Source organism: Microchirus variegatus, assembly GCF_963457635.1.
Source record: "Microchirus variegatus genome assembly, chromosome: 18".
NCBI lineage: Eukaryota > Metazoa > Chordata > Actinopteri > Pleuronectiformes > Soleidae > Microchirus > Microchirus variegatus.
This window is the reverse complement of record NC_139819.1, coordinates 19347353-19368775: the sequence shown is the minus strand read 5'-3', so window position 1 is coordinate 19368775 and position 21423 is coordinate 19347353. Positions and strand designations below refer to the sequence as shown.

Here is a 21423-nt window from a genome sequence, read left to right as displayed (position 1 = left end):
GCATTGACATGACTCCACTCTTCCTACCTCGCCTGCACTCTCGTATTTCACAGGACCTTTTAATGGTTGAGGTGGAATAACTGCTTCACGGGGCTTTGCAGTGCAACCCAGAACCAGATCCAGTTCCAATGGAGCACGCTACAAAAACAACCAATAGGGAAGGACTTTCACCTGTCAGGGAATTACCCATTGATGGCTACAGAGGCTGGTTTTGGTATGACACCTGTCTGAGGAGAGGATGCTCAGCCTCAACTCTTTATAATAACTGAACTTTAGAATGTGCTCCTACGCTCTCTTGAGCCTGATTACATTTGTTTCAATGAGACTCGTTCATCTTGTCATCTGCCTGAATTTGATCAAATGTACTTGGTATGAACATTATGGCACTATTCTATGCTGACGAGTATGATATTGAGACAGTTCATAAAGTGGAAAATTATAGTTGTATTTATGGCAATGACCTGAAATCAGAAGATCCATAGTGCCACAACAGGCAATGCAGACCTGCTCAGGCTTTGACAGGATGACATTCCTCCAAAGTTATCTTTGGAGACATTATTTGAAGTTTGGTAATCCTTTGTTATGTTGCTTTAAAAAATAAATACTGGTGTATTGGCCTGAAGCTTCATGTGAACCTACCTCTGGAGTGTGGAGAAAGTGTCCACCGAGAAGGCTGCTGGATGGCAGGACTGTGGATATATCTTGCATGATGAGCAGTGTATGGTGTACACTGTGGATTCATGTGCAGATGATTTCGATGTGGAAACAGAGGTCCATTCTGTGAACCCTTGTCTGATGTTGCCTGGTGAGGTGTGTGAGGAGATAACAGTGACATCTGTTTGCAGGGCTGTGTTCCTGTGTTCAAAAGAGGCAGAGAACATGGAGGTGGAGTTCTAGCTTGGCTTGCATGTGGAGCCACGGGTGAAACGTGAGCATTGAGAATAAAATGCTGCCCAGACTGTTCATCATGATTAGCTAAGCCCAAATTGTGATAGGGTGAGAGGTTGTTGAGGGTGTCGAGGTGGCTCTGGCAGCTCTGGTCAGAGGACGACCCCAGGCTGAGATCCTGAATGCTGGGTACAGGGTTGCAGAGGAGTTCTGGTAGTGACACTGTGGACCAGCCGTTCTGTCCCACCCCCTGGCAGAATGTCTGTCTCTGATTGGGTATGGGGATGTCCATCATCATCCATAACCATCACTGATAGGTGTGACTCTTTATATGAAGGCGGGATCTAGAAAGTCGATACAAATCCATAATAGACATGGATGTATTATATGAACTGGATAGAGCACTGCCCCTTTGCTTCCATTCATTCCTATGAAGCTGCTCACCCAGCGCATATGCCAAAAAAGTTTTTGAATTCCGTATTTATTTCCGGGTTACAGGGCCCATAGAGCATGCGCAGTAGTGCCCATAATGCCTCTAATGCTATGTGAACGAGCCGTCCGCGTTATCGACTTGATCGGCGCGTACATGAACAGCGAAAAGCATGATGGGAGAACGCTAATGACGTGCGCTAGCTGATTTCATGAATACCGACGTCACGTTAACTTTGGCTTTAAACCATGGATTTGTAAATAAATGCAAAACCAATGATGGTGAAGTGAATACAGTAAGCTGAAAAGTACAATGACGTAGTTAAAGATTAGAGCGAGGAATAATTAACTAAAACCTGCTTTGACATAATATTTTTAAAAATGTAAACGAAACCCCTCATTGTGTTAGTTTATTCACATTTCTCATAAAGTTTTCATGTCGTACGGTTCACTGACAGTAGCGCCGTTCCCGAGACGCCACATGACCGCGCTTGGCTGTGCTCGTACACAGCTGTGACGTCACTCTGAGAAATAAGATTTGTCTGGGCTTTTTATGGCCTTCAGGAATGTCTTTCAAACATGAAACTCCATGAATTAAAAATAAGGAATATAAAGATCTATAAAAGCCTGTGTCCATGTCTCGAGGTGTCCTGTGGACACTTTTACAGGCGTCTCTTTTACTATTGCGGTCAATGGGAAAATTGCTTTTTGGGCCCCATGGGATTTTTTGTTGCAGTACCCACAGTGGCCACCATGTAAAAATTGTCTTCAAGGCAGAGGGGGCGGTGCTCTATCCAGTTCATATTATACATCCATGTTTTAGACCCCTTTTCACATGACATCACCCAACTTCCGTTTTGGAGCGAAGCAGTGCATCCTGACTTGCTATCTCACTGAGCGGTGTTCACAAAATAGACTTCACACAGTCACTCCTCAAGCTCCCATAACACTGTCAAAGTGTCCAGCCTCCATTACGAAGGGAAGTGTTTTGTCTTCTTAGCTTTGACGTTAGCAGAGATTCGAGGATAATAACTTAACGTAGGCAACATGTCCTCGCATAATCAATTAGTTAAGTTAAGATTAAGTTGCTATGGTAGCTTTATAAATATTAAGCTGTTGCTTTATCTATTATTCTACTTCACAGTTATTACTAGGGCTGTAACGATACTCAGAGCTCATATAAACCATTCTTATGTTCACCAAACACAGTTAAAACACAGGAGGTGAAAAAAACCGCTACAGCGCACATGTTTAAAAGCGGGACTGGAGCGTCAGTGGGATTATGTAAACAACGGAGAATCCACAGATTCTAACGGTAACATTTTTATCACTCTACGAACAAGATTCACGTATCCAGCCCCAAAATAAGAGCAAAACAACAACTGACTTCCAAGAAATATAAGTGGAAATGTTGTCTTACCTTTGCTGTTTATCAAAACAAGTTATTTCCACCGGAACAAAACTCAAAACTCATCTTCTCATGAAGAATTACACTTCCCAGCATGCTTTGGGGACAAATCCCAGTCTGATTGATCATTTACTTTGTATTTTTCCAACAGTATTGTTTTGTTACAGAAAAGAGAGAAATCTTTGGTTATTTATTTATTTATGTTCAAATCTGTTCACAGTGTTCCAAAATATTGTTATTAAATGTTACATTAAGTTGTTATATAAGTAAATGTTGTTAAAATAAAATGTTTTTTACAGCCCTAGTTGTTACTGAGTCGTGCCTCGAATATAGTTTAGTATTGTTTAGCCTTCATGTGTAATGCTGAGCTCTCTCTCATCTATCGTTAACATTGTTTTGGAACAGTGTCAAACTCTGTTCACCACTCAGTCTCAGTGAGAGCATGCTGTCACATGTCAATGAAGAAAAACGAGGAGCCTCATTATCTCCAGGCTTTTATAAAATAGGATTTTAGGCTTCAATTTTCTCTTGTGTTGTGTTACGCTGCGGTTGCAGACTTTGCAGTATCCCACTAAGTTCTACTGTGGGTGTCGTGTGTTTCTCAGTCTCGTGTCACTATTTTAGGAGCCACAATCAATAAAAAAAAGCTGCACACATTAAGTTAAGGCAAAGGTTAGTTGAGGACAACAAAGGCTGAGAAAGATACTATTGAAGATGCGGTAACACAGGACAGCACTAAACAAAATTCTGTATATTTACAAAAGGCAAGATTGAAACCCTGCTTCGCCCCAAAACGGAAGTTGTCTGACGTCCATTTGAAAAGGGTCGTGACCATAGATATAATAAAGGGTAGATGTCTTACGGCGGAGTGTTGAACGTCAGCACTGGTGGCCATCTTGCCCCAGTCCATCTCTCTGGTGGGATCTCTGGGAACCTGAGGTAAGTTAGTGATCTGCACACACGTGAATACTTTTATCTCGGTGAAATCTTGACAGATTTACAAACGGTTTGTTTCTTACAAACGTTATAAACGTTTAATTCTGGATGCTTTAACATGTTGAAATTTCTCTTCGGAAAACGACTTAATCGTGCAGCTTATTTGTGTCAGCCTACGGATGTTGAAACGAGAACCCGTGTGATCACCTTTCACCTGTAGGATTTTGTAAAATTATGATTTAAATTTAGGATAATTGTTAGTTACTTAGTGGAAGTATGTACAATACAGGTCCTGTTACACAGGAACAGTGGGGCTATGACAATAGTATTGCAAGATTTTTGTTGATACAATGCTTTTTAGAATATGTTTGTTTACACAATCACTGAATGTTTCTGTTTTTAGTGTGGTTATCTTATTCTTAAATTACATACATGCATACAATTACCCCATAAATATGATCATTTAGGTGTGTATTTGTCTCTCTCTGTTTTGGCTTTTTGTTTGGTTTTCATCAATTTTGGTTCCCTTCCACTTACTGATTTACACCACCCTCCCATTACTTTATATTCTTCTCTATTGTTAATCATTATCATTTAATAAATATTATTTATTATTATTGATTTCACAGTGTTTTTTGGGTCATTTTTTTTTCATTTCTGTCCTCAACATGCAGCATTTCTTGATGTATATTTGTGAAGGGAAATCTTGAACCTTTTTTTATTGCAAATAAATGTCACTTTTATAAAAAGAATACTAATAATAATACTAATATAATACAATAATTTGAATTGTTACATGTTTAAACTAAACACGTAATAATTCAAAAGATTGTAATAGTAATATTACTAATATAATCCAATAATTTGAATTATTACATGTTTAAACTAAACATGTAATAATTCAAATTATTGTATTATATTAGAAATATTCCTATATAAAAGTATACACATATCTCATGCCATTCTGTATCCTGAGTTTTAGTAGCCCATATATTGATTTAACATACATACCCTTGTGTGTGACTACATTCATTGCACCTTTCTGTTCTGTTTAATGTTATTTAAAGCCCAATGTTATAATTATTCTGACGTTTATAACAAACCAAACAGTTTGAAAATCGGTAGAAAATTGAGCAAGTTATGGTTATTTTAAAAGTCCATGTACCACTACAACACGTTATGGGTGAGCGAGTTGACTGTGACAAGGTGGTGCGGACGTTCGACTCCATTGGCCGGCAGCGCGGACAAGATATCTACTCTTTATTATATCTATGATTGTGACCATTTCAATTGTGACAAACGTTCAAATATGAACCAACTTATATACAGACAATAATAAACACAGTTAGCTTTAGCCAAAAACAACGGTGTAACATAAAGACACTCGACTCTACCTTCGCTCATCAATGGAAACCGTGGAATTTAGTGTGTTCGTTAACGTGATTAATGTCATCATGTTCCACCTCAGCATCGACGGAAGATAAACGACTGTTGACAGACGACAAATGACAAGCAGACGATGGACTGTTTCATCCTTAATGTCGTGTTTTCAGACACGCAGTAGCAGCTTCTCTGCACCAAACCGAGCTTGGCCGCAACGTTAGTAACATGTTAGCAATAGCCACGACGGTTTCCGCTTGTCCCTACAAAATAAAAGCACATGACACCTGTCATTACACGAGAAATAAACATAAAAAAAAAAAATACGAGACAACAAAAATAACTATTACAGTAAAATAATCAAATGTAATTAGTTATACTGATTTAATTCAACTTCTGCCCCCAATTATATTCTGGGGCATTTATACATTTAATTGTATATAATTATTTAGCAGTGGAAGCACTGATGATAATAATATAATGAGAACAATAATGATGACTCACTTCAGGACAGTGAACAGAAGAGCAAGCTAAATTGTACTAGCCATTATGAATTGTATTATTTACACGTGTGACCTATAACTACCATGAAAAAGCATAGAAAAGCCATTTGTAAAATATTTAACAATTACTGCCCACCACTCCAAATTTACTAGGTAAAATATTTTTGTCAGTAATAATTGTAAGAAAATTCTAATTAGACTAAAAAGACTAATATAGCAGTGTTTTTGTTGTCGTTTATTGTACAAAGACTCAAACTACAGATGGATGTTTTTTGAATTATAATTCAAATAAACTGGTAGAATATCATTTTATCATTGACACTATCCTTGATAAACGTGTAACAATGTCAACAAAAACAGATACTAAACAGAACAAAATACATTATACTAGATAACTTATGAAGTAAACGTCGAGCTCCAGAAAACATCCTGCTGCTAAATCTGTTTAACACCTCTTAATGAGGTGAATAACGATGAAATAAAATCACACAGAGACATAATCAACAACACTGATGACTGGAAACAAGTAAAAACTATCGACCTCAAGCATAAACAATGAAATTACTTAAGCTTTCTCTGAAATGCAGTTCTCTAGAAGTGTGGAAAATGTCCACTATGTTCACCAAGTTCACTATGTCCAGTTTGTGCAGTATGTCCACTACTCTGCTCTGGCTCCACTTGCCTGGCTCTTTTGCCGTTTGCAGGTGAAACCTGGAAAATGCCACTTTCTCTTTTTAGGGCTGTGATCCTGTTTCTGACATAGTCCTTTACACCCTTCCATGAACGGGTGCTCAGTGCTTTTGACTCAGCCTCAAGACACTGAACGCAGTCATTCTTCTGAGGCACCTTGTGCTCTAAAATGAAATGCATCATGTGTCGTTCTACAGCACGGACCTCTGCTTCTTCCCATTTATGATGGCCCTTGTGTTGAACCTCTGTGGAGAGAAAGGAACTCGAGTCATAAACTCACATTTGTTTGGCAACATAATGTATGTGGTATAAGAAATGTCCACATGCAGATGGAGGCAGACAATGACCTGATATAAGGTGAATAAGACTGCCATATAAGCAAGATTTTCTGATAACCTTCATCTACATGTAGAGACTTACGAGTCACATTATGTAGTTTATGTGTATTTCCTAAGATAACATCCTTTACCATGTTTCACAGCAGCGGATGTTATGTTGATGTGAGTCAACATAACATCACACCATATTCTCTAACACGCGGATATATGAATTTAACTTGGACAATCAGAATAAGTGAATAGTGAAATGAATGGTGTCCATTTAAACAGTGTGAATTTGAGTGAATAAGAATACAAAGGGGGTTGGCAAGTGAAAAAGTCTTGAAGCTTTAGCTCATCAACATGACAATTTGGTGAAGTGGTGGATTATGTCTTGTTTCTGCACTGCAAGTTCACTTCCGAGGTCAGTAGTTCTGTTATGAACACTTTTTGAGTCTTCTTTATTTAACACACAAAAACTTCTTATCATTATTACTATATCCAACTGAAGTTTGACACAGTGTACATCACTGGGAAGACAGAAATCTCTCCATCACTAATGTTGAGTTGGAGTTTGGAAGAACACTTGTACTGGTACCTGCTGTTGCTCCCTGTGTTTGTTGACCGTTTAAGTTCACATGTCCATAACTTGACGCGCAGAGCATCTTGTGACGCCATACAGCTTGTCCTGTTTCAGGCTGTAGTGTTCCTGTATTGGAAAATAATCAGTTATTAGTTTGACAGATTTTAGATTGAGATAATGTAGACATTGTTTTTTCCACCACAGCAAAGCGCCTGCTTTATCAGTAATCAACATATTTTATGTGGCAGAGATTTTTACACAGGATACAGCATTCCCAACCCACCCCACATTGTTTTGGGCTTGGGGCTGACACTAGGAGGACATGAACAATTAACAAGTAAACTGAAAATTTGGTTGAGAGTTGTGAAACACCAATTAATCCACAATCAAAATATTAATGAAATAATTCTAACTCCTTCAGTTTAAATGGGGTCCTCTGCACTTTGTGTGCACTCTTTACCACTGTAGTTTGATATTGCATGTTTTTTAATCACAGTATGTCATGATATTAGTCTTAATCATGGGGGACAAAGGTGTTTGACAAAATCACTTGTCATAATTGTTGTAGTTTTTAAGTCTTTACATTACCTTCAGAGATGCTTTCCCCACCATACAGCTGCATGTCGTTGTTCTGATGTAGGCTATGGACTTGATGATTAGGACCGAAGATTTGGTTGGCCTCCTCATCATCCATGTTCATCAGCTGTAGCATTGTTGTGTAATGTTTCTGAATCTTTCTTGTGGTCATTGCTTCAGGGTTCTTAGCACCACATTCTTTGACATACTTCTGAACACAGTCTGTCCCTTTGTAGGCAGTCAGCACACTTGGTCGGCCAAAGAGGTATAGATTCTCACTTGGGACTCCAATCGTCTCCCGAGTCTTTACAAGAAGCTCCAAACCTGACACGAATGAGGGCTTTAACAGGACAGGAACCATTCTTCCACATTTCCCTCTTATGTCAATTCTAGTAAAAAACCCACACATTCTTCTTTCTAAGTCTGTGACAGCGACGTCCATGTTGTCCAGCATCTCAGACTTTTTCCGTGACATGAAACTTGTCAGCTGAATGGTTGCTACCTCTCCTGGTTTTCTCCTGTTGAAAACAATTGCACGAGCAAGAAGAACCTTGGCCAGAGCAGCATAGTTTTCCACCGTGGTGTTGTCTATGAGGTTTTTCTCTGCCAGTTCATGGGCAGTCTCCAAGTGTGAATTCAGGAGCTTTACATCCTGAGCGAATGGCACTTCCTTATCGGTGGACATTTTTGTTTCTTTGATATCTTTTAATGCACCTGATGAAACAAGCATATTCCATTTCTTCTGGTACACAGATAGAAAGTTTTGTGCAGACTTTGCCAGATTTTCATCACCAGACTTGACTGCATTACTCTCCACAATGCTACAGGCCTTCTGTAGGTGATAGCCAAGTTTGAGTGCTAGTGTGGGAACGCGGAATGTTTTGGTTTCTGGGTCATAACCTGCCAGGACTTTGACTGCGGACACCACATGTCGGAAGCTTGAGGGGTAAAAGAAGTCCTCCAGGTTTCTAAGAGGGGTGGTTTTTTGAGCTTCAAGAACAAGTCTTGCTATCTGACGAAGGTTTTGTCTAATATAATCATGCTTCTTCACATCAGCGCCGTAATGATTAAACATTTGCTCCCCAAACTGCAAGAGAATCTCGTCATCAATGACCGCTTGTGTCACATCATCATATATCATTTCACAAAGGATGGACTTAAAGCCATCACTTATGCCAAGATCTAAGATTTCAAGTGCACATCGTGAAGCCACACGCTTGTTTCCAAACTGAGACTCATTCTCAGTCTTGACTTTCTCTGGACATTTTCTCATGTGTTTGTTCAAAGCTTTCCTCAAAAAAAGACCGTGACAATGAAGACAGTGAAGAAAGTCTTTAGCTGTTCCTGGTTTGGGGGGCCTTTTCTGGACAGCAAGGAGTCCCTTTCCTGTTCTCAAAACATCCTTATTATGTAAAAAGTTCCCTTGGTTCATTAAATTCCTCCAGATCTTTTTTCTTTCTCTGGACATGACGGGGTACTGAAATGCAACTGCAACCTCGGCTCTGTCACTGTGAACTCTCTCTAAATGCCTTGATAATTTGGTTTGTGGCTGGGAGCAAAACAGACAGTAGTTCTTCTTGTTGTAGTCACGGTGAGCTTTCACCTTTGAGGCTGGCAACACAACAATTTCAGAGGACGTCTTCCATTTAACTGGAGGAGACTTTTTTGCACTTTTGTCCTTGGACAAAAAACATGAGGATTTAGCATTCTTTTTGACTTGAGGAGGTTCATCATCCAAGGAGAGAGAGGAAGAGCTATGCACAGATTCTTCTGAAGAGCACCAGTCAGAGTCAGACTGCACATCAGACGAGTCGCCATCACCACTTGGTGAGTAATCAGGATCAGTGCCATCCTCTGATGATGGCTCCTCCGTTTTCTGAGGAAAGGTTAAAACAACTTTATGCAAGTTTACAATCCATTATCGCATCAACTACAAGTCATCTTGCGAACAAAAACAATTCTTGCTTTAAGAAAACGTCTATTCAGCGCCATCAGTAATTTATTTCATTTTTAGTCCAAAATGACTCAATAATAACAGGTAATTTATATTATTTCTTATGAACTGAACAAGCAACCTCCAACCCAACTCCCCCAAAATGCTACGTAGCTACCTCTGATGCTTCTGTTGAAATGTGATCATTGTGTTCATCAAAGGATGCAGGCGATGAACAATCTGCTGAGAGCTGTGACTAAAGAAGCAAAATAAACAAGAAAAAGAAGATAAAATCTTTGAATAGGATTGAATGTTCAGCTGCTATTTTAATGTCAAAACAGAGATGGACCTACCTGAACAGCTGTATTTACAGACTCCCGCTCACTGATGTCTTCTGGAGGGATTAAATCCAGCTTTAAGGGGGACAAAGTCAAGTCAGATGAAATGTCAGTATGATCATGAACATGATCATACTGATATTGCAGTTATACTGGGTAGCAAATATGTATACATATAACATGAAAAATAAAAAAATAAAATGCTATCACACTTACAAGTTTATTCATCTCTGCCAGTTGTTTAAGTAGCTGTGCCCGGTGATGTAAAATAACTGAACGCTGCCTCTTATTGGTGGGCTGAAAGCAAGTCAAAATTCAAAGATAAGAAAAACACAAAAGTTCTGCTCAACTTTTTTTGAGCAGATTGTTTTTGATTGAAATCTCCAAGGGATTTTCAACTGTTCATTGTTTTTGTCAATATTTCTCTGTAAGTCTGTTTGTGAGTGGCATAACTCAAAAAGTAAAGGATGGTTGAAATGACATTACATACTAGGGCTGAACGATATATCGTTATCGTATCGATATCGAGATATAAACATTCAAGATATTAATATCAAAAAAGCGACGATATAAACAATATATATTTTCCCCCGCGCTAGCCCTGCATGTACAACTCCGGCAGTCACAATAAACATCTTTTTTACGATTGCCCTTGAATGCACCACTACGGCCAGCCAATCACAAACCTTATTTCATGCTTGCTGTGGATCGACAGCTGAAGCAAACCAATGACAAACATAGGAGGGCGGGAGGGAGACGGAGACTGAGACGCACACACACGACATACAGTGGGAAAATCAAAAAAAAAAAAGAAAGAAAAGCGACATGAGAGCGGAAGATAATGAGGCCGGAGGCGATTTTGTGCCAAAACATAAATCATCGATCATTTCGCCGCAACCACGGACCTGTGGTCAAGCCGGACAACCGAACCTTACATCAGTTTAACAATCCATTTTATTACAACAAACTCCGAACTCAAGAGCCGCTGTCTGCAGACGTCCTTCTTCCCCGGGCAGCATACAGGTGATAATATAGCGCAGGAGATGAGAGGTGCATTAGCAGACTGGGACTTGAAGGAGGACCAACAGGTTTGCGTGATGACTGATAACGCATCGGACATTAAAGCAGAGCTGCAGTAAAAAATGTGATGATGATGAAAAATTATTTTTTATTTATTCTTTGGTGACTTTATGTTAATGTTGATGACTGGCAGTGAGTTCTCATCAATAAAACTGCACTTTCCATGTGGAAAGTTTCCACAGTCTTTTGTATAATGTTTTTATTTTTCTGAAAAATGCTTGGTTTTCACCGAACCTGTAGTCGTATCGTATCGATATCGAGATATCTGGAATGAATATCGAGATATGACATTTTGGCCATATCGTTCAGCCCTATTACATACACAAAAGATCCTCAGGGACTTGTTATCAGCAGTGTATTATTAACCTTGTGAGATAAGGGAGTGTACTGACACTGTGCATGCTCTCCCTCTCTGTCTTGTTCTGGTAAATGCTTGTGTAAATTCAATTGACCAAGGTTTTTTTTTTTTGTAAAGATATTTGTGAGGAAAAAACAGAGAGACAAACAACACTTTTGGTATGTTTTGGTGTTTTCTGTGAATTTCCTCACCAGTGCGATCGTGCTCTTCTGTGATGGCTGACGGTTAGAATGAGCAGCGGTACTGACGACAGGTTTGTTCACAGCCCCTGAGAAGACAGACACTGTGAAAGGAAGCTGGAGGAAACATACACCATGCTAATACCAGATATTATACTGTATATTAATATATTATATTACAGAATTCTTCTTGTCCACTAAAGGTGAAAAGCTGAATAAACACAATCAAACACACTTCCGTTGAAAGTGAAAATAAATGCATGATGGTAACACAGTCCTTACCCACACAGTGAGCTGAAGGTGTCCACTGTGGTTGCTCCTGAGAAGTGGACGGGCCATAGCTGTGAGGGTACATTTCAGCAGCACCAACAGACTCCATATTAGGTCTTTCCAAAAGAGTCTGAGATGTGTTGATACGCTGCCCACATGATGGAAGGCTCATAGGCAGACCTTGAATCCCACCTGGTAAACCCTGGCTGGTCAATGGAGATGGAAATGGGTCTTTGTAGGGGTCATGGGGTGAAAGAAAAGCTAAATGCTGGGACCCACTGAGTAATCCTTGATTAAGTTGAGGATGTGATGTAGGAGGTAAAGTTTTTTGTGGGTTTGATGTTAGCAGAGCTGTTGAAATGTGAGGGCTTTGCTGAGCAAAGGAAACGAGGGAGGAGGCACTCGGAATAGCAGTGTTGGCAAATAATGATGTGGATGATGGGTTGTTGCTGATGTGGGAGACTTTGTACATGGCAGAATGATGGGAGTTGTTTGAGGCATTGGGCTCACTCAAACAGCTCTGAGCGGACACCTGCAGGTGTTCATAGCTGAGATGCTGTGAGCTGCCCAGTGGGTTGAGGAGGGGTCTTTGACTTGAAGTTGTGGACCAGCCATTCGGACCCATCCATGACTGACAGGGTATTTGGTTCTTGTTTGCGGTATGGTTGTCCATAATTCTCTCTAATCATTGGAAATGGTCACTTGGAATCTCTCAGTTGCTTGGATAGCAGACCTATCAGAGCAAAACAACATGTACAGTTAATCCTAATTGTCATGACAACGTAAAAACAACTTACTTCATTGACCTAGTGCAACATAAGACACAACAGTGTGTTTTAAGAAGACTATCAGTGAGGCTGTAGGCTGCATCACAGCAGACATTTCTACACAATTCCAAGATAACTGATACAATTATTTATGGCTGTGTAATATAGTGCAAGAGCGAGAGAAAAAGTAGAATGTAAGGCTAGCTAATCAAACATACATATAATAATTATTGCAAGATATGTTCATTCAAATGAGCTTTTAAATTTTTTTTTCCCCAACTATAACAAAAAACAAACGTTTGGCCATAACGGTACAGGAGACTTTGAGAAAAAAATAATGATAACAATAATATCAGCAACACATTTGGGGATTATGAAGAGCGTTAGGGTTGCTAATGATATAGTTCCTCTCTTGAGAACTACAAACGGTCATTAATGATTAGACAATTGATCACAGTTTATAACAAATCGATTTTTCAATCTCAGAAAAAGGCAAAGCCATCCATTTTAAGTACCCCCTCTCTTTGTGCTACTCAATCACATTTAATCAAAGACTAACACTTTACATTGGCAGTAATTTAGAAGCTCGGTGCTTTTAAACTACGACGGTGTATTACCCAGATAACTGATGTAAGACCAGTATTGTCAGATGTGTTTATAGTGTTGTATTTACGTGCACACTAAGCTACCAAGTGTAGCTTACTTGGCTAGCTGCTCTGATTAGCTGTTGACGTTAGCCGTTATCTTTCTCGAATGCTAAATTCCAGATTATTCGTTGCGGTTACCGACGACTATAAAATGACCAGGCACGTGGAAACAAAAGTATGTATATAAAATATCCAGATTTTTAAGTGTAATAGATTAGAACATAGAACACGGTACCTTCACACGTCGGGGTTAGCAAGGCCTTTTCTTAGTCACAAATGGAGAAATGGTGCTGCTAAACCAAACCCGGACTTCCTTCTTCTTCTTTTTTTTTGAAATTTTACGGCGGTTGGCATCCATCTGCAGGTGCACTACCGCCCCCTTCTGCTCTGGAGTGTAGATCAGCGAGAGGCCACCCATGGATGTATAATATGAACTGGATAGAGCTCCGCCCCCTCTGCCTTGAAGACAATTTTTGCATGGTGGCCACTGTGGGTAACTTCAACGAAAAATCCCATGGAGCCCAAAAAGCAATTTTCCCATTGACCGCAATAGTAAAAGAGACGCATGTAAAAGTGTCCACAGGACACCTCGAGACATGGACACGGGCTTTTATAAATCTTCATATTCTATATTATTAATTCATGGAGTTTCATGTTTGAAAAACATTCCTAAAGGCCATAAAAAGCCCAGACAAATCGTATTTCTCAGAGTGACGTCACAGCTGTGTACGAGCACAGCAAAGCGCGGTCATGTGGCGTCTCGGGAACAGCGCTGCTGTCAGTGAACCGAACGACATGAAAACTTCATGAGAAATGTGAATAAATGAAGACAATGAGGGGGTTTCGTTTACATTTTTAAAATATTATGACAAAGCAGGTTTTAGTTGTTTATTCGGCGCTCATTAACATTTATTTTCAAACGTATTATCGATGTATGAACGAGCTGCTTTGTGGGTTCATTGAGGAGAGGAGACTGACATGCTGCACTTTATCACTGTGTTCAGTCCCGGCATCGTGACACTGATGACGGTGTGGACTACGGAGCTGTGACCGTGTGACGTACTGAGAGCTGCGGTCACTTCACCACTGTTTCCCGGGAAGGCTGTTTGTCTTATCGTCACTATCGGTTCATGAAGTTACTGTTAAATGTGATGAATACGCGAATTATAGTTGAATACAAACGTGTTGAGTGAAATAATCGGGACTTATAGACCTACTTTAACACGTTGTTATTGTTCCTAATAATAATTATATAAGTATATAAGGGAAATCAGACAAAAACAACACGATTCCTGTAACACATATAAAGTAATAGTCACGGTCCTAACCCAAATAAACAATTTTTATTGATCGTTTTAATCTTTAACTCCGTCATTGTACTTTTCAGCTTCACTATATTCACTTCGCTATCGTTGATTTTGCATTTATTTACAAATCCATGGTTCAAAGCCTAAGTTAACGTGACGCCGGTATTCATGAAATCCGCTAGCACACGTCATTAGCGTCATTTTTGACTTCCGCGTTTATTTCCCGGTTATGGGGCCCATAGAGCATGCGCAGTAGTGTTCCTACCATCATTCCTTTCGGCTATGTGAACGAGCCGTCCCCGTTATCGACTTGCTCGGCGCGTACATGAACAGCGAAAGGCATGATGGGAGTATGCTAATGACGTGTGCTAGCGGATTTAATGAATACCGGCGTCACGTTAACTTCGGCTTTAAACCATGGATTTGTAAATAAATGCAAAACCAACGATAGCGAAGTGAATATAGTGAAGCTGAAAAGTACAATGACGGAGTTAAAGATTAAAACGATCAATAAAAATGGTTTATTTTGGTTAGGACCGTGACTATTACTTTATAATCAGACAAAAACAACAGGAATCGTGTTGTTTTTGTCTGATTTCCCTTATATACTTATATAATTATTATTAGGAACAATAACAACGTGTTAAAGTAGGTCTATAACTCCCGATTATTTCACTCAACACGTTTGTATTCAACTATAATTCGCGTATTCATCACATTTAACAGTAACTTTATGAACCGATAGTGACGATAAGACAAACATCCTCCCCGGGAATCAGTGGTGAAGTGACCGCAGGTCTCAGTGCATCACACGGTCACAGCTCCACAGTCCACACCGTCATCAGTGTCACGATGTCCGGGACTGAACACAGTGATAAAGTGCAGCATGTCAGTCTCCTCTCCTCAATGAATCCACAAAGCAGCTCGTTAATACATCGATAAAACTTTGGAAGTAAATGTTAATGAGCGCCGAATAAACTACTAAAACCTGCTTTGTCATAATATTTTAAAAATGTAAACGAAACCCCCTCATTGTCTTCATTTATTCACATTTCTCATAAAGTTTTCATGTGAGATGAATAAAGTATCTATCTATGTCGTACGGTTCACTGACAGCAGCGCTGTTCCCGAGACGCCACATGACCGCGCCCTGCTGTGCTCGTACACAGCTGTGACGTCACTCTGAGAAATACGATTTGTCTGGGCTTTTTATGGCCTTTAGGAATGTTTTTCAAACATGAAACTCCATGAATTAAAAAAACATAATATAAAGATTTATAAAAGCCCGTGTCCATGTCTCGAGGTGTCCTGTGGACACTTTTACACGCGTCTCTTTTACTATTGCGGTCAATGGGAAAATTGCTTTTTGGGCTCCATGGGATTTTTTGTTGCAGTACCCACAGTGGCCACCATGCAAAAATTGTCTTCAAGGCAGAGGGGGCGGTGCTCTATCCAGTTCATATTATACATCCATGCCCCCACACCATAGGCCGTTTCTCAATATCCATACTTGTGCGTACTTGTCCGTACTTGCGTACTTCCATACTTGTGAAAACGCCATCAGCCTCAGTCCAAGCTCTGTTTCAATACAAGAACGCGAGCAGCGAGTACGGTTCTCATATCCGGAAGTGTTCTCGCACAAGAAATCCATACACACAAGTATGGATATTGAGAAACGGCCTTGAGCGTACTCGGAAAAGCCATATATCCCATAATGCATTTCGGCGGAACACAGCAGGATAAAATACTAATATAAAACTGAAATAAATATTTTTCTGTGTCCCGGAACGCAGTTTTAATATCATTTGAGGCGAGAAATTAGTCATTTAGAATCCAAACATGTGGTTTGTGTAATAAGATATGACGTGGCGGCGCTGTCGGAGGTGATCAGCTCCGCCTCTGTGGATGCTCGGTGCGCACAGTGCCCGGTACAGAGCAGCGTTACCTCGGCCTGTCCTGATAAAATGATCCGCTGGTTCAGACGGCTCCGTCATTACATACTTGGTGTGATCCATAGATTTATTGTTGACGTGTTTTGTTTTTAATGCAAACGTTTTGACCTGACAGTGTGAACGTTTGTATAATATTAATGTCATATTTATATTAAAGTCGCAATGTCATTGTATATGTATTTACATATAATGGAGACTATAATATATACTAGACTATTAAATATATATATACACACAATTTATATATATATATATATATATATATGTGTGTGTGTGTGTGTGTGTGTGTGTGTCTAATATATATATTACTCTAAACTGCTCTAATTTATCTATTTTCCACATGGTACTGTATATTTTAATAAACATGCATTTATACATTAAGTTAAATATTTAAAATGTGAAAATAACAACAATATATGCATTTATTAAAAGTATTTTATATGTTAATTCATCAACACTGTAGGTGAAATACATCACATCTTAATACACAAACCACATTTTTGAATTCCAAATCACTAATTTCTCGCCTCAAATGATCTTAAAACCGCATTCTGGGACACAACATTTTTTTAAATTTAGGGTTTGTTTTCTCTGCTGCTGCCTCCTGGCGAAAAACCAAAGTGATTATCCTGTATCTGCGCTCACTTGTTCTTCCTTCATCCTTGAACTACCCTGTCTGTCACAGTAATTTGAATCTGAATGTTGAGAACTGAATCTGAATTTTGATAACTGAATTTGAATTGTGAGAACTGAATGCAAAGACATAATGTTGAATTTGAAAAATTCAATTTCAAATTATACTATTCAGATCCAGTTTTTCAATGCAATAATTCAAATTAAACAATACAAATTCAAATGATGTGATTCAAATTCAGTTTTTTAATGCAATTATTCAAGTTTAGCAATTCAAATTCAAATATAAATGATTCAAATTCAGTTTCTGGTGGCACATATTTCAGCCCATAAGTATTACCCATCGGAATTCATATTGGAAACTCAACAACTCAGTTTTAAAGCATAAAGTTGTATAGAAAAAAGTCACTTTCTAATACAATCTTACTGGCATAGGACTTTTAATGATAAATGTTTTCTTAATAACTTTGCTACTCATTTAAAAGTAAGATAAAGCAACATAAATATAAAAGTGGTAGTGCCCCCTCATCTGCCTCATCTGGTGCAGACAGCCCTTTTATTTCTGCGCACCGCCCCTGCGTTGTTCTCTTCTCCCTCTACTGCGCCGTTCGTCGCTCCTGCGTCTCCAAGCGCTCATTTGATTTTGATTTGATCTAAAGAAGACTGGATCATTTCTCTACGTGTTTTTCCCCACATAAAAATAATGATCTTTATGACGAGGATGGAGTACAGTCGCGATGAAGTGCAGGTGATCCGAGTGAAACTGAGTGGTGACAGACTCTGAAGAGCAGAGCGCACTTTTCATCGTTTTCACTCCGTGGTCTTAATCTTTGTGAAAGAAGACGCTTTAACGCTGCAATTACGGGAATAACAGATGCATCAGATGAGCTGATGTCTTTAGTCAACTGCTCAAAGAGAGAGAATGTTCTCTGCTGTGAAGAACTCGCTCTGTTTCCACCGCCGAATTATCGGTGCATCCCTAAATATAATATCTTTATTGACAAGAACAATGTAACCGTAATAATGACGCACTTGATAGTGTGACTTGGGTTTCAATCGGCACCTGGACAAGCGTGTGCTGCGCGGATTACATGGGGGAACGTACGCTCTTGTTCCCCGGTATAGAAAAAGCTGAGGTGTATAAAAAAATCTATTTTAAATAAATAAACAAGCAACGTAAAGCCTGGCGGCCCGCTAGTCTTATAATACACTTGGGGAAACCCTGGCTCTGCAGCAGGCGAAGTAAATTTTTTTATTTTTTTTTTATTCCGATTAACTTATCCGCATCGATTCTGTATCGTTCTAGAGAGAATCGCGATGCATCGAAGAATCGATTATTTTTTTATTGAGATCGAAAAAGAACAGGTTGCAATTGACAAATACAATATGAGATAACATATTTCTTCAAATTCAATCAAAACTAATGTTTGTTAGTAAAAACATACAACCATTTTGCTTGCAAATCAGTCCTCTTTGTTTGCAACTTCTAAAGTTTTGGTTGCGAATTCAACTGCACTTGATGGGCGGGGCCTACGCTGGTGGATGGGAGAAGGTGAAGTAAACATTAAAAATTCTTTACCACAAGCCACAACTAGGAACTACGCTAACTACGGAAATGCAGATCGACTTCCTAGATGGAATTCCTTGGGAATCCACATTGTTGGAACCCTTCAGCATCGTCAGCAGGGATCTCAGGGTCTCAGGTGTTTCGCCCCTTAACCTGAACACCTGGCCTGAGTGGGGCAGCGAAGACTGACTAGCCTTCACCTGCAGAAGGGTTCCAACTGTGGGCTCTCTTAAGCCACAGCCATCTTGAGCTGGACTCGGCTGCTGCGGCTATGTCCCTTCAGCTGTTTGGGTTGCAGCCCCACCCTCTGCAGGAAATAGCCCACTGATTTTGCGGGGAACCCGTGGCAGCCGACTTCAATGGGATTGTTGATTGCATGCCACCCCTTTAGCACAGCTTCGTCGACTAAGTCCTGGTATTTGGCTTTCTTCAGTTGGTGGGATGTGGCCAGCCTTTCTTCCCATGGTACCATGAGCTCAGCAACTATGATTGTTTTAGTGCTCCTGGATAGCACGAACATATCTGGTCGAAGGGAACTGCCATTGTGGCCACGGAGCTGGTCTTAACTCCTTGCGTCTTGACTCCTTCCCTCACAAAGTTTATGGCTTTGGGAGGTTGGGCTTGCATGTTGTTGGCCTTAACTCGCTGCTGTCGCACCCATTTAGCGATTTCTGTAAGGACCTTGTCATGCCTCCATCTATACCGCCCTTCTGCCAACGCCTTTGGACAGCCAGTCAGAATGTGGTTCAGTGTGTATGAAGCTGCACCACACTGCTTGCAAGATGGATCTTCATCTTTGCCCCAGATCTTCAGGTTTCTTGGGGTTGCAGCAGGTCAGTCACTGAGCGCAAGAGAAAGCTCAACTTCTTTTGGTCAGTCAACTCCTTCCAAGACAGCGGTCGCTCCTGTGCCTGGTCCCATTGCGTCCATCGGCCCTGGGAGGCAAGTCCGATGGCTTTCACCTGGCGCTCCTCCTCTACTGCCTCTCGGACTCTCTGCACCACAAGACCTCTTCTGACTCTGGCGTCTGCCCTGCTCTACCTCTTCTCGCTGTAGTGACCCCAGGCCCAGTCGTCCCTTATATACCACACCCATGATTTCCTGGTGCTTCCAGTGAGATTCCGCTTCCCTTACGACTTGTTGGGGCTTCCACTTTCTGCCGCTTTTGATGGTCTCGCTTGCTTGTCTTACTTTCCCATCCTCAGATGAAAGGAGTGTACTAATTGCCCTTGCCTTGGTGGCTTTAAACTCTTCCACTACTGATATAACTGGCAGAGGAAGCTTGGAGGTCTTGCTGTACAGGTTGATTGTGCTGAAGGATGGAGGGACTCCAAGCCATTTCTGCAAGAACTTACTACACAGTTTTTCTATTCCTTCTACTTGGGACATAGGAAATTCATAGAGTAGGAAGGGCCATTGCAGCCGGGGAATGATGCCATACTGGAAGCACCAGACTTTAAACCTCCCGAGCAGTTGGCTGTGTTGAGCCAGGTGTTCAGCTGAGCCTTGGTCCTAGCGAGATTGTCGCTGTCGTTTAGGGAGCTGTCATACTGCTTTCCAAGGCATCGGATCCTTTGATCTTGGATTGTGGACTGCGCCTTGGATGCTGAAGGTGTTGCCCGTTATTTTCCCCCTCAAGATACAGAGGCTCCTTGACTTTTCAGATTTAAACTGCAGGCGTGACCATGTCGGCATCTTTTCCAGTGCACTCAGGATCCACTGTGTACCCTGGATGGATGGAGTCATTACAGTCACATCGTCCATAAAAGCTTGACAGGCAGGCTGTCTTGTGCCGTCGTCTGCTTTTGGGCCTCTGCACTGCATCGCTCCTGCTGTTAGCAACAGATTCATGGCTGCTATGAACAGGGCCACGGAAATTATGCATCCTGCCATGATACCCTTCTCAAGCCTTTGCCATTTGGTGGTGACGCTTCCCACGGTGAACCTCATCCGTAACGCATGTGTGCCATCACAAGCTCAACTACCTCTGATCCTCTGAACTTGGTAGTGATCCAATGCCTTTCGGATCAGCTGGTGAGGGACGCTTGGATAGGCTTTGGTGAGATCCAACCAAATGACAGAGAGTGTGTCGCTATTTCTCTTGGCTTCCTTGATGAGCTGGCTAATCACCGTTGTATGCTCCAGGCAGCCAGAATATCCTGGCACTCCACCTTTTTGGACACTGGGATCGATGATCTTGTTGGCAAGAAGGTATGTTGTTAGCCTTTTGGCAATGATGGACCAGAACATTTTCCCCTCTACATCCAAAAGGGAAATCTCCCGGAACTGGTAGAGTCTTGTGGAATTGAGCTCTTTTGGCACAAAGCAGCCCTCTGCAAGAGTCCAGAGCCCGGGTTCCAGCTTCTTCTTCCAAAGTATCCGTTTTGAGAGCCTCTTCAGTAGAAGTGGGCAGCATTTGTAGATTTTATATGTGGTGCCTGATGGTCCTGGGGCTGATGCTGTCCGTGCTTTTGACACCACTGTCCTCACTTCCTCTATGGTGAAGTCTGCCATGTTGAAAGGGGTGTGTGGTGTAAGAATTGGCAGTTGGAAAGGGCATTCATCCAGGGGGATGCCCCTGGAGGAATCTCCATGGGCAACAGCCACGCTGCTCTCTGTTTCCTCCTTTGTACAAGACAGGGTCCCTCCCTTGGGCTTTCCTACTAGGTCTGCTGTGAACTG

The 21423-nt window shown here is 40.8% G+C and overlaps 1 protein-coding gene across 1 annotated transcript; it reads right to left on the bottom strand.

Moving 5' to 3' along the window:
• Positions 1-5825: 5825 nt before the first annotated feature.
• On the bottom strand, positions 5826-10050 carry LOC310940110 (uncharacterized protein). The gene is made up of 5 exons (XM_083905040.1): positions 9997-10050; positions 9822-9899; positions 7723-9586; positions 7150-7260; positions 5826-6479 (listed from the first exon to the last, which is right to left on the bottom strand). Exons 3-5 carry the CDS (start codon positions 9176-9178, stop codon positions 6136-6138), a joined length of 1911 nt encoding a protein of 636 aa, XP_083761166.1. The 5' UTR covers positions 9179-9586; positions 9822-9899; positions 9997-10050; the 3' UTR covers positions 5826-6135.
• Between the last annotated feature and the right edge of the window lie 11373 nt (positions 10051-21423).